General features: G+C 41.9%; 1 protein-coding gene across 3 annotated transcripts in view; it reads right to left on the reverse strand.

Moving 5' to 3' along the window:
* Positions 1-14,165, reverse strand: part of MOXD1 (monooxygenase DBH like 1) — a 49,858-nt gene extending 35,693 nt beyond the window's left edge. The window contains exons 1-2 of one of the 3 annotated variants that reach the window (XM_068184496.1): positions 13,815-14,165; positions 1,195-1,341 (exon numbers count right to left, since the gene is read on the reverse strand). In XM_068184496.1, the coding sequence (XP_068040597.1) occupies positions 1,195-1,272 (78 nt within the window). In that variant the 5' untranslated portion in view covers positions 1,273-1,341; positions 13,815-14,165. Of the gene's footprint in view, positions 1-1,194; positions 1,342-13,222; positions 13,738-13,810 lie in introns of those variants that run through there. The other 2 variants (XM_068184495.1, XM_068184493.1) reach the window with 2 other exon arrangements.
* Between the last annotated feature and the right edge of the window lie 1,535 nt (positions 14,166-15,700).

A 15,700-nucleotide genomic window follows, 5' to 3' on the forward strand; every position in this document is an offset into this window, starting at 1 on the left:
GAGAGATTCATCCCCTAATGTTGCGAACTGAAATCATATCTTCAAATGGCAGAACAGACTCATAAAGAAGTAACCGACTAAATGCATTACAAACATTTTTCTAGAGATGTTACTTATTTGATCAGCAACAGAATGTTTTTCCCCAGATATGTTCCAGTCTCAGGTCTGTGAAGATGTGAATACCTTCAGTGAATTGTTGTTCTTAGATACTATGGAAAATTAACATTCAATTACAGAACAGATTTACACCTTAAAAATCAATCTACAGCCACTGCACAGATCAGTTCTCTGTAAATCATTCTCAGATTACAATAATGACCCTTGAGACAAGGTGCTATAATAAATCCTGAAGTGTCTCCAAATGCTAAATTATACTGAGAATTTGGAGCAGGTGTGCAAACCAGAGATCCACTGTCTGCCTGGGAAACTGGTGGTTTACACAGGTGGGGTTTGCTTCCTGCTTTTTCAGCCTATGCTATAATTGCATATATTGTAAAACACAGATAATTAATATAGTGTTTTACTCCTATAGTAATGCTTCCAAAAGAAGTAGTAAGGAAGCCAAAGCATAGAAAGCCTTGCAAATCTCTCTAACTTTTCTGTCATTTCCAATACCGAAGTCATCAGCTTAAAGTAGTTTAAAATTATGTTTAGGAAATAGCACAGCAATCCCTAGGGCAACAGAAGAATTTACCATGAAAATTATTTTACCACTGAAAGTTTTACTACAAAATTTTTTTCACTTTTAGTTTTGAATAAAGTAAAACAAACAGACCCTTTAAATATATCTTCTCCAAATATTTTTAAAAATGTTTCTAAGACCAATTACAAGTTAGTACAGAATCTTAAAAGTATTTCTCAATTTGGCCTCTCTTGAATGGTTATAACAATGGCATATAGGACTTGATGGCCCAGAGGTATCTATTTCAATCCTGTGTACACTTGCTAGAAACTACAGAACATAATATATTAAAGTACAAAAATAAAGAAAGCTGAAATTTAAACATGATAGTTTAATAAAACTAGCACAAGTATTCTACCTGGTTAATTTGAGCAAACAGATATTTTGGAAAGTGAATTTCTCTAATTCTGTCCTTTTACTAAAAAGAGATTTTAATTACCAGGTTAATAACCACACATACATTTATCCTGTATTATTACTTCATCTGTCTACACACGGTCAGAGACTCTTACCGTTATGCTCTTGTCATTTGTGTCACAAGTGTGCAGCTCTCTGCTGAAGGCCAGTATTGTATGCGTACTGTTTTCCATGGCATATTCCAGATGGTAATCCTGGTGAGGGTCCCTTTTTAGTACTCTATTTTCATCTGTAAAATAATCCTATTATAAAAGAAAGGTGGCCCATTATTAAAATCTAATATTAAAAATGAAACTTGATGTCCAGTACTGAAGCCTTTTTCAAAACATGTAAAATTCTGCAGTGTCAGTTTTGAATTGAATAATAAATTTGAGGTGGCACAGAACTATTTTTTATACAAAATCTCCAAGAAAGCAACCCTCCTCGATAAACAGCTTAAAGAATACCTTAAGTAATTTTAGCAACATGCTGCCTGTATGTAACTGCAGAAATAAAGGTTAGACACAGCAACCAAGAAGCTTTATTTATCATAACTGGGATGACATGAACTCCAGGAGAAATTACAGAGAGAATAAAATTAACTTAACATTTGCATCAACAATAGTGTCACTCCTTTTTTCCACAACTTTTCCTATGGTTTTTTTTTCCCCATAAAATACAAACCTCTTGAATGAACACTGACTGGAACCAGAAACCCTATGGCTTAACTAGCACGAAAAGTGCTCATTTCATACAAAAGCTGCTGGGATTAGGTTGAGGTTTTGGAAGAGGCAAGGTTTTTAAGAAAGATGCTTCCCATCCAGGGTTCTGCAGAGGCGCGGCACTAAGGAGCAGCATGGCAGCAATGTCAGGTCATTAACCTCCTCACCCCGAATTCCTGCAGCCCCGTGCAGCTGGGACCCATCCCTCCCTCTCCTCCCACCCTGGCCACCGAGGAAGGGCTGGCCACTGCCTCAGATGCACCTCCTCAGGTCACCCTCCTTTGAGTTTAAGGCTGTTTCTGCCTCGTTTGGCGTAGGGAAGAGTCTTTTAACTAAGCAATGTGTTTCATGTGCCATACAGGCTACTGGCAGACACCATTAATTGTGTGGTGTCTTTGCAAAATAATGCAGCACTGTCTGGCCCAAGCAGGCATTTATTTTTGTAGCTGTTTAGACCTCTGTTCACTTTTGGAGAGATTTCTAGCTTTCCCCTTTCATTAAGGTTGAGGTAACTGATCTGAAAAACAGTGAAAAGTTGTGCCCAAGCATTTTGACACCAGTAGAAAAATAACTGAACCTTCATTAATTTGCTAAAGGATCATTTAGGATCTGTAATCTTAAACTTAATTCTACCCTAGAAATCTGTGTGTGGGCAAGACACCACTGTCACCACTTCTTACAAATACAGATGATTAAGTACATACACAAGAGAATAGGCAAACGGAAAAATAATCACTAAAAAGAGCAAAACACAGGCCTTGGACCTGAAAGAAAGTGAATTGATGAGTTGTATTTGTTTAGAGAAATAACTTGGATTTGCTGTTTTCCAGACAGAAATAATAAGACTTTGGGGAAGGTGGCCCCAAATCCCAGGCCCCCAGAGAGGACCAGGCTGCTCCCCATGGGATTAGAGCTGTACTGGGCACTCACACTGCTGCCTGCTCAGGCACTGGCTGCCCACCCCTGCTGTCAAATATGAACAGGAACTTGCTGATTTCAGTGATTTCACCTGAAATTATTTGGCGGCTAGATGTAGCTAATGCTATTTTTACTTCCTTTGTTGAAAATTATCCAGATATTCATCATAAAAATAAAATCAAATTATGCCACACAAAAAAACCACCAACAAAATCCCCCAAAACAAAACAAAGAACAACAAAAACCAGCAAAACCCAAAAGCCCTGAACAACTCAAAATTTGATTGCTCAACCTCTCATATGAAAATGGTTTGTTTTCCAGTTTTAAAACAAAATAATGCCACATTTTCCAGGAACCATATGAATCTCTCTCTGTTCACACAGAAGATTTTAAGTCAAACTATGTAGACTTTGCTGAATTTACTCATCAGAGCTTAAAAGCCTTTAAAAGGTGTTTGTGTACAAAACAGAATGAACAAAAGGTTTTCAAAAATGACAACAAATGTCAAAATGTTGTCAAAAATTACAATCTGTGATGCCACGTCTTTTTCAGCCACAATTTGGAAAAATCTGAAGTCTGGAAAAATAAAAAAAAGATGTATCTATGTGGATATAAGTCCATATGCTTATATATATTCTATGCTTCCTTTCAGAGTAGAAAAATAAAAATAAAGTCCTGCTGCCAAAAGTCCTCATGTGAATGCAATCAAAACCATCACATTTGGACTGCCTACACTTCACTCTTTTGTCTAGTCAAAGGAGAAAGCTGTATAGCTCTGAAGGCCTTTGAAATGTGGCAGTACAGAGGATGGATCTACCAGAGGCCAGAGAGTGTAAGCTGGGAATTTGGGCTTCAGCTAAACTAAGAAAATATAAATTTAATTTGAAACTTTCTCAGGTCCTACTTTCTCAGACTACTATAACACAGAGCTCATCCAAATTCACAAGTTTCACTTATTTAATTCTGTAAAGAAAGGAGTGGGATGTTTTAATCCACAGCATTACAGTGCTTTGATATCTATCAGAGAAAGTTCTAAAATGGGCTTTGTACTGGAACAGTTTATCCTTCCCAACAAGCAGGAAAAGGCTCTAACATGGCACAATCTTTTTCTACACATATCTGGTTTTGCTACCCCACACAGCTAGCTAGAAAACCTGTGTCTTTTGTAGGGTAGATTATACTGATACAAGTCCCCTGAATTTCATAAAGTCTCAACAGATCTACAATAATTGTCAAGTCCTGAAATCTAGATTTCTGAAATACTCACGTGTGTGGATAAACCTACAATATGGATTTATGTACTGATTCCGTACTTGCATCCAGATTCTCCAGTTTCTTATACATACAAAAGATATATATGCTATGTTTAACGAAGATAAAGTTTTCAAATTACACATCAGCTTTACAGAAATATAAGAATTAGTGAAAGAGGAGGATGAAGAGACTATATTTTTCTAGTATGGATATATTTGATTCTTTAAAGACTAAGTGTTTAAAAAAGCTTCAGAAGTCTTATTGATCATGCTACAGGATAACAAAAATGTCTGTTTCAGGATTTACGTATGTAAATTATTTAGATGTGAATTATTTAAATTTGTTGTACTACCTTTGATAATATTGCAAAAAATGGCATATTGAACTCTGGACTAAGTTGTGCAATCCATCAAATAATTAAGTATCTCCTTCCTCACATTACCTAAAAGTTGAAACAACATATGGAAAATGAAAAATCTTCCTGACATTACAAGATATTTTATGCTCTTTTCCAGATGTGAGACAGATCATGTTATACTCTTTTTCAGATACCATTAGCCACTCTTCTTAAAAAAATATTTTGTGGTATATATGGTTTCTGATTTCTGTTCCACAAACAGTCAGAGAGAGTAATTTCTTAAGGATGTGAAAAGATGCTGGTTTCTCCTTTGAGAGTGCAAGCACAGCTGCAGAGGGAAGCCTGACCCCAAAAGCCTCACCAGCTGTCATCACAGACTGAAACAGGTGTTTATGGGACTCCCTCCCCAGACCTTTACAACGTACAATATTGTTTTGTTTATGATATCAATTTCCTGTCCTAAATTATAGATATCACCTTTCAACCTCAAGGAGCATAAAATAATTCTCAGATTGTGGCCCCATCCGGCGATGGCCTCATGGGCTCAGCTTGCAAGAAACTCAGCCACCCCAATTTATGTGTGCTGCTCTTTGCTAACTGGGCCACCACTGCTGTTCCAGCAACAGTCTAACACTTAAACGTGGAAAAAGGGACAAGTCAGGAATGGGAAATTACAAGAAAACAAGCTGTGTTTCCACTTGTCCTCACTGATGTTCTGTAGCCAACCCATGGAATTTGACACATCCCTGTCCTGGTTTAGGGCAAAGTTGGGAGGAAATTTCCGAAGGGGTTCCTCTAGAAAACAGATTCAAGTGGCTTCTCCCCAGACTGGTTCAGGAAAAGGTTTCCATGGAGAAAAGTGGAAAAAAACCTGTTTATTTAACAAGCAAAGCATTCACAAGAATAAAAAAAATCTAATCATATCAAACATTAAAACTTCTTGCTGTTCTGAAGAGATGGCAAATTCAGAAAGTCCTTGTCATGTGCTGTAGCTCAGCTCGCTCAGTCTCTTATCAGTCCCTTCTGCGCTGGACAATGCCATGTCCTCAGCCCCAGTAGGCCACAGGCACGAGCTCCCGGTGTTTTACTGGATTTTTTGGTCCAAAGCAGGCTGATCAGTTCCAAGAAAAAGAATAGCCTCAGTCTGGGGAACTTCTCTGCCTCAGCTAGCTAAAAACTAGCTAAGAAGCAAAGGAGAGCTCTCTCCCGCTCTCTCTGTGCTGAAGACACCACAGTGAGCAGGAATACTGAAGCTCTTATCTCTATGTTTTTGAATACAGCCGCCTCAAACATTCCACCACTTCTCCCCACTTCACTCTCTGATCTAGTTTGAAGGTGCAGAACTTAATATCCAGGATAAAGAGAACAGATGACTGGAGATACAAGCATCATGAAGTCACTTTAGGACAATCCCCAATCTACTAAGTTGATGCCGATGACCAGGACCAAAGAGAAGCCTGGCAAAAAGGATCATGAAGCTGTAACAAAGATGAAAGTTGGCGTAGGAGAGGATTTATCTTAGTATAAATAGGCTGGATAAACTGCTACGGTAAGGAAAAGAATGGAAACATTTCAAACATTTGTTTGAAATAAGCACCAAGTTATGCCTCTCTGGGTTTCAAAAAAAAATAACTGTGGTTAACATTTCTCTTTTTTTTATTGTTGCATTCAATTTAAATGGAATCCTGCTGCTCAAGGTTCCAGTACACACTAGATGTTACCACCTAAAAGAAGCTGGTTTTACACTGTATTTGGCAAGAACCAAAGAGAGCATGAGTTTACAAATAAGCAAACCAAACTGTTTTGCAACCTCAAATAAATTTCAGCTTGAGTTTCAGGCAAAGATCTTACTGTGCTCTTATGCTGGGGAAAAGCAGAGCCCACTCACAGCAGCCAAACACGAGCAGGAGCCTGAAAGCATCGCTGTTCTGTATAAGAACACCTTAAGAGCATTCCAGTTGACTGAACCAATCTTGAGATTGGCTGCAAATGAAAAAATAACCATATAAAGGGTACAGCAACAGCAATCAAGTGGTTGCAGTAAGTTCCTAAAGTAACTAGGATCAGTAAGTTCACAGACACTGTCCCATGGGCAGTCTGTTTATAATTAATTTATTGGTTTGAGGGGGGGTGGGGACAACACTGTTGTGCTGGTTTTTTTTTCAGGGTTTTTTTTTGTTTGCTCCTGGTTGTTTGTTTGGGTGGGCTTTTGGGGAGTTGGAAGGGGTGGGATTGGTTTTTTTTTTTTTTTTTTTTTTTGCCTTTTTACCCACACAGTAGATTAGCAGAAGTGATTCATTCCTTGCTAGGAAGCCTGGATCTCACTCACACAGGCAGTTTTGGGAAGCTACACACAATTCCTGGTATAACTCCAATTAAACTGGCTGACATACACTAGGTTGTGGATTATTTACTTCAGGTGCACTACTAACTCTAACAAGGACAGAAATTTTTTATCTCTAACAAATAATTGTGTGTGTCTGTACTTTAAATGCAGACATAAACATATACACCAAGACACACATTTCCATTTGTGTACTTACAGAAACAGATAATGGTTGTGTATGTATGTACATGTTCAGATATTTTCTTCACAAAAAGAGGGCTTGTATTTTTTTATACATGACACACAGTTATTTACTTAGAAATAGGTCTTTTCTCATTCAGACTGGGTCACTTGAATACACTTCTGTTTATTTCTTATATCCAGTTAAATGCTGCCCAAGGTGGTCTACAGCTGGCAATGGCGTCCCTTTGCTTTTGTGAAATTCCTGAGAAGTAAAACATATCACTTTCTCTGCACACAAATGAAAACACCGAAGTGTGGAGACCTGTCTAACTTAGCACAAGAAGGTATAAAAGGCACTAGTAGCTAGAGGCTGAAATATGACTGTCCTGGTTTAGGGCAAAGTTGGGAGGAACCTTCCAAAGGGGTCCCTCTAGAAAGCAGATTCAAGCTGCCCCTCCCCATCCTGGTTCAGGAAAAGATTTCCTTGGAGAAAAGTGAAAAAAACCTGTTTATTTAGCAAATAAAGTATTCACAAGTACAAAAAATGAATAATATCAAACAATAAAACTTCTTGCTGTTCTGAAGAGATGGCAAATTCAGAAAGTCCTTGTCGTGGGCTGTAGCTTGGCGTGCTCAGTCTCTTGTCAGTCCCTCCGGTGCTGGAAAATGCTGCATCCCGGACCCCGATGGGCCACAGGTGTGAGCGAGCTCCTGGTGTTTTTCTGTGTTTTTAGTCCAGAGCAGGCTGATCAGTTCCAAGAAAAAGAAAAGCCACAGTCCAGGAACTTCTCTGCCTCAGCTAGCTAAAAAAATACTAACCAAAAGCAAAGGAGAGCTCTCTCCTGCTGTCCATGCTGCAGACAACACAGTCTGTGAGCAGGAAAGCTGAAGCTCTTACCTCTATGTTTTTGAATATAGGCACCTCAGACATTGCACTGCTTCTCCTTCTCCCCTGCTTCACTCTCTGATCTAGTTTTAGAGGTGCAAAACTTATTCTGGGCTAAACAGATGAATGGGGATACAATTCAGCATCATATAGTAGCCCAGGACAACGACATTGCATAATGACATGGATAATTTGACATTGCAGTGGAGTCCCAAGGCCCTATACAAGTCTTTACATAAAGAATAAATGTTAATTTAAGAGTTTATATTCCAGTTATATCAGAAAATATAAAGCTAGATTAAAGGCTGTCCTAACAGAAAGCAACTAGACAAAACATGTAGCAAAGTGTTTTAAGGGAAGGAAAATCAGTGAGGAGAAGATACTGCACGATACAATCTTAGAACTGCACTTTATCACAAGGAACATTCCTTACACAGGAACCACATTTATCCAGTAGAAGTTTTCTGGGTTTAATTATTTTAATTACTTCAATTATGAAGAAGATTAAAAACACTTAGGGGATTTTCAAGCACAATAATTAGGGATACTTGTTCCCAAAATTTCTGGATCTGCCTTAGAAAATCTCCCTTCTTCCCTTTCCTACATCTGTGCTTCTTGTTTATATTGGGAATTAAATCATCCCCCCATTATTTTAAGTCTTTGCATCACTCACAGTGGCTAAAATTCCATATTTTTGGGGAGATGTGGAAAATTTCATTTTCTTGGTGCTTCCAAAATCCAAAGGAGAACAAAAAATATGACAAAGAAGAAAAGAAAAAAAAAAAGAAAAAAAGAAAAACAATCCCAACCAAACACTTGAAAACAGTCCCCTGAAGGCCTGCAAATTACAAGCTTCAGAATTCTTCTCATCTTTTGTTCACCAACTGTTGCTTCCTTGTCCTAACTATTGTACCTCTCAAAGGGAACTACAAAGCACCCAGCCAGTGGAGTTGTACACTGGAGTGTCTCTCCATGCCCCACATTGAAGCCAAGAGGGAGACATTAGTCATCTGGATATTCCGCCCCAATGCCCAAAGGCACGAAATACCTCCAACAAAACACCGACTGAGATATGTCAGTGTGGCACTCGCTTCGCATCCCTCTCTTGGTGCCTTTCAAGTTGTTTTCTAAACACTTCTTTTGTTGCTGTTGGCATGAGTGCACTTAAAAGCGGCATATCGTTAAGTACTGAAAATGCTCACTGTTTTCTGTCCTTTAAAATCTCTTCCAAGTACTTCCCTGTGAGCAATTAAGCTAACTCCATGGGATACATTTGATAACAGATATTCTTTAGTTTGGGTGACAGTTAACAAGCAAGGCTCTAATGAATAATAAAGTACTTTTTAGTGACATACAGTCCCTATTCACCCTGAGTAGGGACTATTTTTGTGCAAGTTCAACAGAAGATTCTAACAATGCAACCCTCTTGTATAACTTGCACAAAATAGGCATTCATCAAGGAGGATTACTCTCACCAAAATGGGGCTCTCAACAGCTACGTGCTGTGGGTGGGGATGCACAATTCCAGACAGGGGTGGAGACCAAGGAAAAGGCATGGGTCTAGCAAGAAAATGCATGCTGTGTCAATTCATAAGCACAAAAGAGATGCATTAGCGGGGAAAAAAGAAAAAAACTAAAAAAAAAAAAAAAAAAAAAAAAGAAAAGAAAAAAAGAAAAGAATGAAGAAAAATCTAAGGCTGCCCCAAGATCTTGTATGAAGAGTATCACATGCTGCAAATGACCATGGAAATATTCAAGGTAACATTTTGCTAAGAATGAACTCTCCTAAGTCCAGCTCCTCCCTATAAAGACAAAGGCAGCTCCCAGCTTTCCAATACCGACCCCCATTGGTATCTTCTTGTTCTCAAACATGCTCAGCCAAACGCCACACAATCTGCTGCTCTGACACCACAGGCTCTCAGTAATGTGTGAGAACAGTCTGTTCACTGATCTCCTTTTTCTCCTTCTGCTCAGTGGAGGTGCCTCCCTCATGACAAAGCACTAAATCATGCATGTATGTATACACATATCCATTCTAAGTTCTCCCAAAATATGTTTAGGTTCCCATTTCAAGTACCAAACTTCTCGGTTAGGACTGTAAATGTATAATTCCCTGATCATTCCAATGCTCTTCAAAAAACTTGTTCTTCTTTCATGACATCATAACACTTTCCATCTTGATATTTTGAGACAAAACTGAGCTGCAGGCTTCCAAATTGTTTTAGCCTGTCCTTATGTCAGATACTCTTTCAAATTAAATACAGCTCCAACACGGAAAAGCAAACCAAAACAAACAGCTCATTGCACCCAAGTTCAGGATACACTGAAAAATGAGAAAGTAAAATCCATCCCAGGATATCCAGGACTTTGAGTCACCAAGTTTTTTCAAGGCAAACACTGCCTGCTGATGGTGGGAATAGCATTTACTTGCTCTGAGAGGATGAGGAATAAATGCCAGAGGAAACATTTTTTCTCTTTTCTCTGAAAACGATCTGGCATTTTTCCTCTACCCCAATATATGGATCTTCCACAGGCAGGATTATGTGCTTTTACTCTAACTGGCAGCTGTAGTCTAACTATATTTACATGCTTATTCCCAGAAGAGAACTCTTACCTCTGAGAACACTTTCTATTTTTAAAGAAGGTGAGAGAATTTGGGGGGGGAAAAAGGCAAAACTGACCCAAGGGACTAGCAATTTCAATGCCCACTTGAAAGGCTATAAAGGTGTTTCAGAACATCTGAATGCCATGCCACTAACAAGCATCTCAAAACTTTCAAAGAAACCAAAAAATGACCTCTCTAAGAGTTTAGACCACCATGCACATTTTCCAACGGATGGTCATGGAATAAAAACATATTTCTAAAACCAAAAAGAAAAGTAAGTTCATTCATTATGGGGTGTACATATTTCATGGAGTTCAGCTAGGCATAAAACCACATACTTTCAAGGGTGCTATCTATGAAAAAATCTTTTTCAGTAGTAAATAATCTAAATTATGATGGTATACACTTAACACAGAATGTATTTTTAAAATATTAACCGTATTTATTTGTCCAGTAAAGGGAAGAATTGGATATTATTGAAACAACATCCTAGAACAATTTGTTCATTTTCTAGCAATCCCTGCTGCCTGACCAGAAAAAGCCTCTGGACAAATTTTGTTTATCATCTTTGTTTTTGGCTGTTCCTTGTTGGTGCGAGTATGGAAAAATTTTAACTGAGCAACTTTTAAAAAACCTCTGTTCAGTTTTGAAAGAAACCATGCTACCTAGAACTGAAAAAGGAATGGGGATGGAGCAAGCCTCAAGTGGCAAGCAAGCGTAACAAAAGTATTTCTTCTTACCTACTCAAAAGTGCAACAAAATAACTCATAGCTCTTGGCATAACAATTTATGTGCTAAATCAGTGTTTCAGAAAAAATATCAGTAGGTTTCTATGGGCAGGCATTTGCTACAGTCTTTTTCTATTCGTAACAGAATGTTGGTGAATAAAACCTGTGGAAGAATGGAGTTAGCATGGGGCTATTTTTAAGGATGTTGAAAACCTGTGAAGGGTGCTGAAAAGAGCCACAAAAGTGTTTCGAGTGCTGGGGAAAATGTCCTGTGATGCTAAAGAGTTCAATCTATTTATTTAACAAAAAAGAAAATGGAGCAGTGACTTGATTGTTCGATTGCAGTATATAAATAATTTTATGCAGGCGTGCAGGGGGAGTAGAGTTTTTAATATAGTAGAGAAAATACATAGCTGAAAGCTAAACCAAGACAAACTAATCCTGGCAATCAAGAACAGCAGAGACTCGTTATTGCCACAAACTACCAAGGAAAGTGATGGATCCTCCACCACTGGATGTCTTTACACTAGATTTGGATATCTCTCTAAAAGACTTGCTTTACCCTAACAGGATCTGTGAACTAACCAGGAAAAAAAGCTGGGGTTTCTTTTAATGGTTAATAGGTGTGTCTTCTGAATTGCAAAGCCTTTCAGAAAGCCTTTCATTCTGTGAGTGAAGAGCTCACTGCTGAATGAGCAGCCTAGAGTGGGTTTTATTACGATTACTAGTCTTTTATTTATGCTTCAAGAAAAATTATCTTCATTTTGAAATACGGAGAAAGCAATATTCTGAAAATCACTGGTCTGTACTTAAGGAAGACAAATATTTGCCTAAACTTCATACAGGAAACAAATGGAGGAAAGAAAAAGTAAAAGAAATTTTTAAAGGAAAGTATTTATACTAAAAGCTCAATTTTTCTTGTGATTTTATAAAACCCTGACAAATAGTAGGGAGATCATATTATGCATTTTGTTTTCTTATGGTGAATTGTTAATAGAAAATCCATATTCTTATGGTAAAACCTCTTAAAATTTAAGCAGCAGCTTCAAAGATCAACTAGCTCTAACATAATGAAGGAAAGACAGATGACTTCTCCTAGACCATACTCTAACAACCACTCTGCTCTTAAACTGCATCTCTGAGTAATTATCAAGCATTTGGGGGTGAAAACATGTCATTCCAGCCCTGCCTACCCTTTCAGTCATCCGTGAGACAAGCTGTCCCTGCTCCCTGCATCCCAGAGCAACTCCTGCCAGCTGAATGTCAGGTTGATGAGAGGGGACCAAAGGTGTGGGTCCCCTCCCCTCTCATGGCTCCTACTCCACCAGCCACCAGTGCCTCTTGGAGGGGATGACTTGCTGTAAGCACCAGCAAGGCCTCTGTTCCACACTCCTGTTCCCAGACGTAGCCCTGACAATATCTAGACTACTGCAGAAACATCCCAAGAAAATTATGCCAATAGAGTTGGGCACCTCTGAGGTTGCTTTACCAGACCAAGGACATGTACCAGGAGTCCTCCCAGTGGTTACTCTGCAAGCCCTTTCCAACATCTGGTTCAAAACACTTCCAGGTAAGGAGAGGAGGGACACCAAGAACAGGAGCAGCACCGGCTGTGCGCCAGCAGAAGGGGACGTCAACAGGCTTGGAAGCTGGTGGGATGTTGCCCTCGTGCCGGTGGGATTAGAAAGAGCAAGCTCAGGCGGCACCAGGACGGCCAAGTTCCATCAGCTGTTGGCAGGGCGGGGGAAAGGTGCCACACCTCCCCGGGAGAGACTCTGCCCTCCCACCCCTGGGCTCCACGGGACTAGGCTCAGCGGGCAGGCAGGAAAGAGTGCCCAAAGGAGAGAGAACAGGACTGTCACATCTTCTGGATAAAGAGCAAAAAAACCGGACACCTCTAACGAAGTCTATGTAGAAGTTTAGAGGGAAGGTTGGCAAGGAGAGGATCGAAAAGAAGTATCTCCTCCAGGGGAAAGGAACGCAGAAGAATAGGGATAACCCGAACGGTGGAAGGAAGAAGAGGTACAGGGATGAAGGGCAAGAAAGCTGCAGAAGAAACGTGGGGCAGGGAAAGAAGGGCGTCCCGAGAGAAGGACAGCGCGGGGAAGGTGGGCGGACAAGGAGGACCCGGCTCGGGGGTCGAGGGGAAGGAGCAGGGCCTTACCTGCAGGTAGGGCTGGCCCCTCTCCACGCCCCCCACCACGATGTCGGCTGAGGCCATGCCGCCGCTGGCCGAGAGCCCGAAGCCCACGTAGCCGCGGGTGCGCACCTCCAGGCGGAGGGCGAGGGCGCTGCCGCGGCGGCCCCAGCGCAGGCGGTAGGCGCCCGCGCCGTCCAGCACCGCGCTGTGCGGGTAGCTCCGCAGCGCCGGCCCGGCCCCGGCCCCGGCCCCGGCCCCGGCCCAGGCACACAGGAGCCCGCCCAGCACCAGCGCCCAGGGGCGCAGCCGCCGCATCCTCTCGCCGCGCACCAGCGGCCGCCTGTGAGTCTCGGCGTGTGCCCGGGCGCGGTGTGCGTGTGCGGGGGATGTGTGTCTGTGTCTGTGTGTCTGTGCGTGTGTGTGTGGAGAAGGGGGGCCGGGTGCCCCGGTCACCCCGCCCCCGCTGCGGGCGGCACCGCGCCGGCCCCGTCGGGGCAGCACGCCCTCGGCAGCGCTTTGTTCGCTCCCGCCCCGGCCCGGCGCTGGCGGCCGCCCCCGGCTCCCCCGCGCCGCCCGTCGGGGCCGGGCCGGACCCCGCCGCGCCGGGAGCACCTGCCGTGCGCTCGCCGCGGGGGCTTCTCGCCGAGATGCTCGGAGTTCTCGTTAGCGACCCAAAACCCTCCTCCTGACCGGAGAAGCGGTGGACGGGAGACCTCCCCGGCCTCCCAGCAACCCTAACTCCGCTGGAAGAATTCCACGGGAGGAAGCCCGGAGGCAAACGAGCGCTTCCCCGCTCTCAGCCGCCTCTCCACGAAGTGCGAGCGCACGGCGCGGCGGACGGATGGAGCTAAGCAGGAGATCCCCCGTCGGGAGAGTTCTTTCTGCATTTTAAATGGAAAACGAGGACCTCCCGAGGGGTTTGCAGTGAGACGGCTACAAAAGCACATCTCAAAACTTCACTCGCGTCCCTTGACACCCCCGCAGCCGTCCCCGGCGGCACCGCCACTCGGCCAGCCCGGCCATGCGGTCCCCGACACTCCCACAGCAGAGGCTGCTTTCCCCTTCCCCTGCTCACAGCCCCACCACCACGGCGGGGGCGAGAACAGCGAGCAGGAAGATGCTTTTGGAGGAATGTTCCCCAGCCCTCTGCAAATCTGGATGGAAACAAAAAATAGCGTGGCACCCAAAACGGGAAAGTTAGAGACCAGAAAAGGTCATATTGACCCTTGAAAGCTCTGAGCTGTATGAAATTTGTTTTAAAAGGAAGTTATGCTATTTGAAATGTGTTTTCATTTAAATGAAAGAGAAAGAGCCTGGTACTCAAACAAAATGTCATATTAATTCAGTAAAAAACGATCAAATTAGTACATAAAAGAAATTAGTAATTCTTCCCTTTTTTTGGCTTTTGCATGACAATATTTCACAAGTGTCACTGGGGTTTCCAGAATGCAACCACCCCACTGTGGTGTGAGGGATATATCAAACTACAAAACAACTTATATAAAAGAAAATTCTTATAAAAGGATAAGCACCAAAAGTTACTTTTACCCAAGACATCAGAAGCAATTAGAGAAAATAAATAATTAAATACTGGTGAAATGAAAGCAATCTTTAGAGGGAATAGGTTAGTGTGACCATTCTTGAAATTATTGCAGTAACTTCAAAGGTACAGGCTCAAATTACTGACAAAACAGAAAATTGTGAGATGCTGAGTGTTTAGATTCTCTTATACAAAATTGTTAACACCTGCAAGTGGATATGGATTAATTTAAGGAGAAATTGCAGGTGTGTGATAGGCCCTGTCAAGGCCAAAGGTGTGACCTTAGCACCTAATTGGGGGCACTCAGCCTTTGTAAAATTGCGTGCTAAAGGAGGGTTCCTTAGGACAGTTCCAAAAGTGCACATTTATCTTTTCTGAGGGCAAGGATGATGAAGGAATGAAGAATGTTTCTTAAATTTAGGTTTTTCCTAATTTTCTAATAAGACTATGCATTATGTTCTTAGACGACAGAAACCCCTAGATAAAGTTTCAATCACATGGAGACGATAAACTCACTCTTCAAAAGAATGATTGAATTACACATCTAGTACAAACCTGCTGCCTTTAAAGCACAATGGTGGTACTGAAGTCCAACTGGTGCTTCTCAGAGCATGCCTTGTATAAGCATTTGTACAAGAGAGTGCAAAATGCTCACTTCAAAGTACTCCAGCACGTCTCAGTTTGGTAAGGGTGGTGCTGCTGACATTTTAGAGCCTGTACACAGCATGGGATGCTGTTGTACAGGGAGGGATGATGGACTATCGTACACAGCATGTTGTTCTGCACAGCCACAGAAATAGGGTTTTCCAACTAGCATGGATGCAGATGCCATGAGGGAAGCAAGAGCCGGAGATAGGTGTGCACTGCAGAGGCTGTCAGAGGAACAGCTGTACACCCCCCCATACGACCCTGCCCCCTGCATGTCCAACCCCCTGCTCCTCTGTCTCACCAACACACAAAAC

The sequence above is a fragment of the Anomalospiza imberbis genome, chromosome 3, assembly GCF_031753505.1.
Source record: "Anomalospiza imberbis isolate Cuckoo-Finch-1a 21T00152 chromosome 3, ASM3175350v1, whole genome shotgun sequence".
NCBI lineage: Eukaryota > Metazoa > Chordata > Aves > Passeriformes > Viduidae > Anomalospiza > Anomalospiza imberbis.